Source organism: Eptatretus burgeri, chromosome 7, assembly GCF_056783735.1.
Source record: "Eptatretus burgeri isolate ZD-2024b chromosome 7, Ebu_testis_v1, whole genome shotgun sequence".
Taxonomy (NCBI): Eukaryota; Metazoa; Chordata; class Myxini; order Myxiniformes; family Myxinidae; genus Eptatretus; species Eptatretus burgeri.
The window spans coordinates 53,413,273-53,423,135 of NC_140967.1; the positions used below are offsets into that span (position 1 = coordinate 53,413,273).

Here is a 9,863-nt window from a genome sequence, read left to right on the forward strand (position 1 = left end):
TAAATCAAACTCATTCTATGTTTCAAGCACTGTGGAAGTGGGAAAGAAAATATCAAATAGGTTTGTTGCACTTACAATATTGTGCCTCTAAAAAAATGTTATTGTATCAACAGCTATCCATGTAAACTAACTTAAAATGACATTGTCAAAACAGTTTTCATTTTTCTCAAGTCAAAACCCATCATCAACTATAATTAATCTATACAATATATCTAAAGCAATCAGACACAAAATTTTTGCCTCCTTCTTGGCACGTGCACCCACAGTCCCATATGCCTGGACCCAGGTTCACCAGGAAGTATTTGTCAGGATCATCAATGTAGGCCAACACAATGGCCACAGCTCGAATGACAGCCTCTCGGACCTCGGAGACTCGCTGCTCAGCAAGCATCTGCTGAAGCATTGAGAGCACCAGCGAACTACGAATACTTTTCTAGAGTGAAAAGAAAGAGATAAAGTGTGACACAAAGTACATCAGGAAGAGAAAGCCCTTCCCCATGATGAAAGTCTGCATTCATTAATTAGCACATATTTATGCAAATGGGTTTGCCAGCATGAAGAGTAGATGGATAGAAAGTCTCTAAGACAGACTTCTGAGTTACAGTTGATTCCCAACACAACCTTTGCCACAATTTAGAATCTTCTTCTTCTTCTTCTTTCGGCTGCTCCCGTTAGGGGTCGCCACAGCGGATCATCCGTGTGATCCGCATCGTGATTTGGCACAGGTTTTACGCCGGATGCCCTTCCTGACGCAACCCTGGTCGCCTCTTACGACACAGGGATATGGTACACCTATTTTAACCGGGGTATACACCGGCCCAGTACACTGGTACTCATTTCGCCGACCTCGGAAGGATGACAGGCTGAGTCAACCCCCTACAATTTAGAATAGAGTCCCAATATAACAAACACATTGTTTTTGTGAACTGGTGTTGCATTGAAAATTTGTTTGGGCAGGACTTTAACAATAATGAAATTCATAATTAATTAAGTACTTTTAAAAATACCGCTTGGTAGCTGGAACGGACCAAGGATGCAAAAACGCTTGAGGCAATATGCAAGGAACACCCAAGGATTCTTGAGGAAATTGACTTGAAATTTGCATAGCTAATTGCACAGCACCAAAGGCAGGATGGATTGCAAAACAAGCAACAGGTTTCCCGTTGTGAAAATAAGTTTCAACAAACATACATTCATAATCTTGATAGATCAAGAGAAAAATGACATCGTCGATCAAAAGCATCATAATGGATCGACGGTATGTGTGGTCAAGCAACACGGAAGGTATTTGGCTAAAGTAGCACAAACTAGTTCTCAGTTCTCATTTGGCCACTTTACATACTGGCCATAATAGAGAGTTGTACCCAATGTCTCTATAAAACCACCACCGATTTTGAGAATGATTTTTTTTTTCTTCTTCATCCCACCATTTGACATTTTTGAAATCCGTCCATTAAAACAGGGGGATGTCCACAAGAAAAGCCACTTGTTTTAAGACTCAAAGAAATCTGCCATCACGAATGTTCCTTATTATGGGACACTACTGTACTGAAGTACAAGGTTATTGTTTTTCTAACACCTTACCAGCAAGAATGGGGCAAGCACCCCGCAGGCTTCAGCAACCAGCAGTCGTCGCTCCACATATTTGTGGTTGATCTAAAAATTAAAATATATTAACCACTGAAATAGTCAAATGCAATGGTGTCTCACTTTACACAAAAACAATGTAAAACTAACAGTTTACACAGAGCAACAAGTAAAATTTAATCTATATATATATATATATATATATATATATATATATATATATATATATATATATATATATATACATATATATATATATACATATATATATATATACATACATATACATATATACATATATATATATATATATATATATATATATATATATATATATATATATATATATATATATATATATATATATATATAGGATTTGGCATTGTCAGGCCATGGCTGATGACAAATTCTCTTTGAAATAAGGTCCATCTGTATACTGTATTATGAATGCAAAAAGGAAGAACTTGAATCAAGTCCCAGCCACTCCATGTGCCCTCTGAATACAAAAAAGTGCAACACAAAGTTTAAGCTTTTGGAGGAGCTGGAACACACAGAACAAATAGAACAGATAGAAAAGTAGTAAAACATACCAACAGCAGGGTAGAAGGACTCAACAGATGGACACTTGGAGAAATGATCAGTCAGAGAAAGAATGAGAGCATACGAGGAAGGAGGGAGGAGGAAGGACGCACATGGGATGACCAACCTGGATATAAGCTCAAACACAATAAGAAGGGGGCTGAAAAAGCAATGGAACAAAAATGAAAAAGGTGAGCAGAGGGATAGGGGAGAAAAACAACAACATGGAAGGGAAGGGGTGGGTTTGGGAATGGTCATCAGCCCCCGTTGGACTTGGTCTGAAACGGGGGCTTATGGATTTGGTCTCGATTTTCATGTGCGTGTGTGTACGTACGTCCGCAACCATATCTATGACATGTATGGTCCGAATTTATTTGTACTTGGCAGAAAGACAAAAAAATGATGGTATACATAAGCACATCATTTAGTTTCATGATGCGATCAAAGATGGCCGACTGCGGCCATTTTAGTTGTAAAAAAAAAAAAAAACCCGGTGTCGAACACGTCCTCAATCATTACTCGGACCTGCATTTACTGATCTTGTTTAAACTTGGCATACAGATAATGAATGATGGCTTACATAAGCTCGTCTTTTTTCCTTTTTTTTGAGATAAGGTCCAAGATGGACGACTGGTGGCCATTTTGTTACTTAAATGTGTCCCCAACCATTTCTTAGACATGCATGGTCCGTTTTTGTTCAAATTTGGCAAAAGCACAGCACATGATGGCATACACAGACATGTCACTTTATTTTTCAATCTCATTAAAGATGGTTCACTGGTACACTGGCGGCCCTTTAACTCTGCACAGCAAAATTACTAAAACAATGGGAGCTATGACATTTTATGTTTTTCTTAGCTGTTGAGCAGAGAAAATATCATGATGATGGATGGAGGATCATCAAAAGAGGAGGTCAACAGCCATCTTGAAGCTCTGGAGAGAAGAGATATTTGACAGATGGAGGATAGATGGTGCCACTGAAGGAAAAAAGAAGAAGTGGATCAAATACGTGAAGGTATAGCGAGGGTTACTAGCAGAGTGCATGTATTATGGAGAAGCCTGGGGGAGGGATGAGGGGAGAGACAGAGCACAGGAAGAGGGCAGAGGGTGCAATATCGTTTTGCCAAGGAAAGACTTGGCACGATCGTTTGAGGATGCACAGTCAGCCGCTCTCTTTCGAGGCCAACTCTGAGAGGCGATTTGCCAAAGAGAGATCATGGTTGCCGACGAGATCCAAAAGTTTGCAGGTCTTAAATTCTTAAAGTGGTTTGTCAAGGAAATAGATGGGTGGGTTTGCTGGACAGTCCTTTTGGAAACAGAGTGACAGTGTGAGATTTGTCAGGGTTGAATGGTATACTCCAAGTGCTGGAACAGCTCCAGATTCTATCAAAGTCTGCAGAGAGCAAAAAGGTTGCTGCCTATCCATTTGAGGGCATAAACTTCCAGGCTGCCTGCCAATCAAATTCCCCACACTCTTACTCCTCCCCCTCCCCCCCCAACCACCCCCGACCCCCTTCAATTGCATAGCAACAATTACATCCACAAACTCAAATTACACCCCCTTCTCCTTCCTCCAACTACGTACATATTAATAATATGTCATCTGATGAAAATGAAATTTCAAGGTACAGATGGAATATCTGTACCCCCCCCCCCTCCCAACACTGAAGACACTGTTCCTCCTGAGATTAAAACAACCAGCCTCTATTTCAATAGTCCTCAAGCATAATGGAAATGTTTGGATGAAACAGCCGAAATAGAACTAGTTTCTTTGAAATCTATACGATGTACATCACACTCAAGTGAACAAAGCATTCTGTGAGGACAAGAACTGACCTGCTCCCAACACTGAGGCAGAAGCTCTGATCCAAGGCGTGAAGGACCAGCAAGGAGCCCGAATGCTGCACAACCTGCTAGGATAGAGTGCCTGATGGCCAGTGTCATATGACCACCAGCATCCCAATTTAGCTTGTTCATGGAAAAATGCAATCCCCATCAATAATACCACAATCTTATTCTTCAATGCTGCATTCGCAATAGAGATTCTCTGCAACCAAAAGATATGCTATACAAAATGTTCTTTGGATGAGTAAAATAACAAACAAGTCTTAAAAATTCCTGCCCTAACCTTAGTCAAAGTGCAATGTGATTAGCATGGCCGCCTATATCCACTATTATTGTGACATTCATCGCAACAGCACATGAGGGCCGGCAGGATGGCGAGATGTATGCACGCTCGCCTCCAAGCTGTCTAACCTGGGTTTGAATCTCGGCCCAGCTATAAACTGTCATCTCGGTGTTTCATCAATGTGTTCCGTCCCTCAGGTGGATGATAAAACTGGGAATCCCATCTGCCGGCATTAGTTGGTGGACGTTAAAGATCCCACGGTGTCCTTCGCAAGGAGTAAGCAAGCTATAATCGCCGGTACCCTGGCCAAATTCCAAATTCCTGCCATAACCTTAATCGAACGTCAGGTTTGGCCAGCCGGTTCGTGTAAGAGTTGGGCCGATCGTCCCCTGGTCAACCCCACAAGAATGTGGGAATAATTGTAGCCTTTTAAGAAGGAAAAGAAGAAGATCCCAGCAATACATTGCGACATTCATCTCTCGGAGACAAGAAATAGAAGCTCATATAGACCAAGTCTGTCTCTGTCTCTGTCTCTGTCTCTGTCTCTGTCTCTGTCTCTGTCTCTGTCTCTGTCTCTGTCTCTGTCTCTCTCGCAGCCTGTGGCTGCTGGTTGCATCATTGGTTGGGACGCGGCTATGCCGCTGATGCAGTGTCCCCCTTACCAGTACACTGGTACTCATTTTGCTGACCTCGGAAGGATGACAGGCTGAGTCAACCTCCTGGTGTATTTTAATTCAGCGGCCAACGGGGCTTGAACTCAGGACCCGAGGATCCCAAGCTGCCACCCTAACCACTAAGCCAACACCAGGCTTATAGACCAAGTGAGGTCTGTGGTATGGAAGTAAACCTGAAAAATTGTGAGTGGGAGCTTTATGTTTGCATGCTAATGCAAATAATAAACAAACACCTTAAGAAGTCCATACCTCTGCTTGAGATCTGGACGCTTGATAAGATTAAAGAATACATGGAGCAGTTTATCCCGTGTGCAGGTAGAAGGATGCAGGAAAGCCACTGACAACAGAAGTGGAACCAGATCCTGCACAAACACTCAATATCCTAACACATCTGTCGTCAACCATGGCTACAATTGGCTGTCTGTGTGGTCAGCTATATGCAATCGAGTTAATTACGGTAAAGAAGGGAGCTCCTTACCTCACGTTTTGACAACAAGACATTTGGCACAATATAAGGCAAACAACGACCCAGCAGTAACACCAAGCCTTCATGTGAATCAGTAATCTACAGCAAGATGATACAAATACCAGTATTAATGTCAGACGAATAGGTATAATCAAACAAAGGCATGGTTTGAAGCCAAAGTGGGCTCACTACGATATGTCACAACTCACCTCTGAGGTCAACTGAGAGTCAATAGGCAAATGACAGGTTTGGAGCAGACCTTGGAGGAACGCTGGTGGAATTACTCTGCAGCAACACATTGTGACATTCATCCCTCGGAGGAAAAGAAAATTCATAAAGCTTTTTATTGTGGATATATATATATATATATATATATATATATATATATATATATATATATATATATATATATATATATATATATATATATATATATATATATATATATATATATATATACACACACACACACACACACACACACACACACACACACACACACACACACACACACACACACACACACACACACAGTGGGGAGAACAAGTATTTGATACACTGCCAATTTTGCAGGTTTTCCCACTTACAAAGCACGTAGAGGTCTGTAATTTTTTTTATCATAGGTACACTTCAACTGTGAAAGATGGAATCTAAAACAAAAATCCTGAAAATCACATTGTATGATTTTTAAATAATTAATTTGCATTTTATTGCATGAAATAAGTCTTTGATACATCAGAAAAACAGAACTTCATATTTGGTACAGAAACCTTTGTTTACAATGACAGAGATCAGACGTTTCCTGTCATTCTTAACCAGTTTTGCACAGACTGCAGCAGGGATTTTGGCCCACTCCTCCATACAGATCTTCTCCAGATCCTTCAGGTTTCGGGGCTGGTGCTGGGCAACACAGACCTTCAGCTCCCTCCAAAGATTTTTTATTGGGTTCAGGTCTGGAGACTGGCTAGGCCACTCCAGGACCTTGAGATGCTTCTTACGGAGCCACTCCTTAGTTGCCCTGGCTGTGTGTTTCGGGTCGTTGTCATGCTGGAAGACCCAGCCACGCCCCATCTTCAATGCTCTTGTTGAGGGAAGGAGGTTGTTGGCCAAGATCTCGCGATACATGGCCCCATCCATCCTCCCCTCAATACGATGCAGTCGTCCTGTCCCCTTTGCAGAAAAGCATCCCCAAAGAATGATGTTTCCACCTCCATGCTTCACAGTTGGGATAGTGTTCTTGGGGTTGTACTCATTCTTCTTCTTCCTCCAAACACAGCAAGTGGAGTTTAAACCAAAAAGCTCTATTTTGGTCTCATCAGACCACATGACCTTCTCCCATTCCTCCTCTGGATCATCCAGATGGTCATTGGCAAACTTCAGACGGGCCTGGACATGCGCTGGCTTGAGCAGAGGGACCTTGCGTGCGCTGCAGGATTTTAATCCATGACGGTGTAGTGTGTTACTTATGGTTTTCTTTGATACTGTGGTTCCAGCTCTCTTCAGGTCATTGACCAGGTCCTGCCTTGTAGTTCTGGGCTGATCCCTCACCTTTCTCATGATCATTGAGGCTCCACGAGGTGAGATCGTGCATGGAGCCCCAGACCGAGGGAGATTGACTGTTATCTTGAACTTCTTCCATTTTATAATAATTGCACCAACAGTTGTTGCCTTCTCACCAAGCTGCTTGCCTATTGTCCTGTAGCCAATCCCAGCCTTGTGCAAGTCTACAATTTTGTCCCTGATGTCCTTAGACAGCCCTCTGGTCTTGCCCATTGTGGAGAGGTTGGAGTCTGATTGATTGAGTGTGGACAGCTGTCTTTTATGCAGATAACGAGTTCAAACAGGTGCAGTTAATACAGGTAATGAGTGGAGAATGGGAGGGCTTCTTAAAGACAAAACTAACAGGTCTGTGAGAGCCGGAATTCTTACTGTTTGGTCGGTGATCAAATACTTATTTCATGCAATAAAATGCAAATTAATTATTTTAAAAAATCATACAAAGTGATTTTCAGGATTTTTGTTTTCGATTCCGTCTTTCACAGTTGAAGTGTACCTATGATAAAAATTACAGACCTCTACGTGCTTTGTAAGTGGGAAAACCTGCAAAATCGGCAGTGTATCAAATACTTTTTCTCCCCACTGTATGTATATGTGTATATATATATATATATATATATATATATATATATATATATATATATATATATATATATACATATACACATTGTTCAGTTATTCAACTTAATAAACTAAATATCTTAAGTTCATAGTGTTTTTTTTTAGCAGGACAATGAAATGTAATTACCTCCACCACCAAGGGTGGGTGGAGGTAATGTCTTCACCCTTGTCTGTCTGTTTGTTTGTTTGTTTGTGAACAGGATATCTCGGGAAGTTGTGGATGGATTCAGATGGAATTTGGTGGGGAGGTTGGGTGTGTGATAAGGATGAAATTATTAGATTTTGATGAAGATCCGGATCTGGATCCGATAATTTTTCAAGTGATTCTTCACCATAGAGAGATAGGGCCAAAAATGATATATAGCACGATCTCAAAAAGTTGCGGACGGATTAGGATGGACGAAACTAGGTGGATGAGTTGAGTAGGTGACAACAAGCCAATTCGATTTTGGTTAAGTTCTGGATTCCTATCCGGCCTATCAGTGGGATACAAAATGTAAACTGTTCAGCTCGGTGGAGGTATGTGCTCCATCGAGTGCCGTTCTAGTTCATGCTGATAATTACCTACAAGAAGAGCGTTCCCTGTCAGAATTTACTGAAATAATATACAATAAGTATACATTTTAAAAAATGTTCCACAAACAAAACTGAAGCTAAATTGCAAGAACAATGCTAAATGAATACGAGGTTGAAAAGATGAATAAATATAGCTCACATGGGTTTCTGTGAAATTGGTGATAACACTTTCTGCTCCCCTATCCTGCCAAGTATTCCGCTATTTTCATGTGGTAATGCCCGCTTGCTTTTATGGGCGGTAGGATCGTGAGGAGGAGGGGAGGGGGGGGAGAGTAAAGATGGGACAGATTTGGAAGAGAGGGGTTGAGGCTTTTGGGGGATGCTGAAGATTTTCATTGTGGGGGGGGTTGAGAAGAGGATGAGGAGTTGTGGTAGGGGGAAGTTAGCAGCTGTGGTGGGGGCTGGGCTTGAGGGGCTGTGGGGGAGGGGTTTGAGGAATTTGTGAGGGAGGGGGTTGAAGGCTTGAAGTGGAGAGGAGATTGATGCCTTAGGGTTGGGAGGGGAGGGTGAGGACTTGAGGTTGGGTGGGGGAGGTGGGGGAGGAGGGGGAGCAAAGATGGGACAGAGTTGAGAGGGGGAGGTTGAGGCCTTGGGGGTGGGGGGATGTGCAAGTTTACTCAGAGTAACAATGTAATTCGTGCACAGGAACAGGAACACGTGCACAGGAAACAATGACGTGCACGACATTTATCGAGAGGATTGTGTGTGTGTGTGTGTGTGTGTGTGTGTGTGTGTGTGTGTGTGTGTGTGTGTGTGTGTGTGTGTGTGTGTGTGTGTGTGTGTGTGTGTGTGTGTGTGTGTGTGTGTCACTGTCAGGGGTGGGGGGTGACGCAATTCACTCTACAAGTAATGTGCTGGTAATACATAAGAACTAGACATAATTCGGCATCATGACGTCAGCCGACATACCTCCGCCCACATTGTCTTTGCTTACTCTGACTTTGATCTAAAACCTGAAGACCTTTTGACCTCAACATCTAATCTGTACATATGCATCATGGTACATGTACTTACTTTAGTTTCAAATCCAATAGCAAATGGTATCACATAAATAGTTTTAATGTGGCCTCTGACCCTTGACCTCTTTGTACAATCTATCATGGATGGACACATTGATGGAGGTTTATACATACTTGTAGTAAGCTTGATTAAAATGTTTTCAGCTGTTCTCAGGTATTACATTTTTACCTGACATGACCTCTGACCTTCGACCTTTTGATGCCAAAATCTCATCAGTTCATCAGAATATTTTTTATACCAAGTTTGATCAAAATCCCATCACTGGTTCACAAGTTAGCACGGTAACAGAATGCTTACCTCACATGACCTCTGACCTTTGACCACACAATCTTAGCAGTTTATCTTTACATCATTATACATACTTGTACCAAGTTTGGTTGAGATCCCTTCAGCCATTCACAAGTGATTGCGGTAACAAAAACCCATCACAGATGGACAGACAGACATTCAAAAACATAATGCCTCCAGCGACTTTGTCACGGAGGCATAAACAAAAGAACACTCAATAACTTCGGTAATACCATGTGTCGCCATTACATTTCGTAGGTTCTGCAAATCTGTCACTGCAAAAAAATTTTAAAAATCAAAAACTATATATATATATATATATATATATATATATATATATATATATATATATATATATATATATATA

The 9,863-nt window shown here is 41.5% G+C and overlaps 1 protein-coding gene across 5 annotated transcripts in view; it reads right to left on the reverse strand.

The window, feature by feature from the left end:
• Window positions 1-9,863, reverse strand: part of LOC147023273 (RAB11-binding protein RELCH homolog) — a 149,244-nt gene that overhangs the window by 88,730 nt on the left and 50,651 nt on the right. For all 5 annotated transcript variants that reach the window (XR_015060117.1, XM_085888504.1, XM_085888501.1 and 2 more), the window contains exons 7-12: window positions 5,644-5,719; window positions 5,447-5,533; window positions 5,218-5,330; window positions 4,003-4,093; window positions 1,585-1,656; window positions 293-433 (exon numbers count right to left, since the gene is read on the reverse strand). Coding sequence is in view for 4 of the 5 variants with exons in the window: in XM_085888504.1 (XP_085744630.1) it covers window positions 293-433; window positions 1,585-1,656; window positions 4,003-4,093; window positions 5,218-5,330; window positions 5,447-5,533; window positions 5,644-5,719 (580 nt within the window). In the remaining variant the exon portion in view is untranslated. The remainder of the gene's footprint in view (window positions 1-292; window positions 434-1,584; window positions 1,657-4,002; window positions 4,094-5,217; window positions 5,331-5,446; window positions 5,534-5,643; window positions 5,720-9,863) is intronic.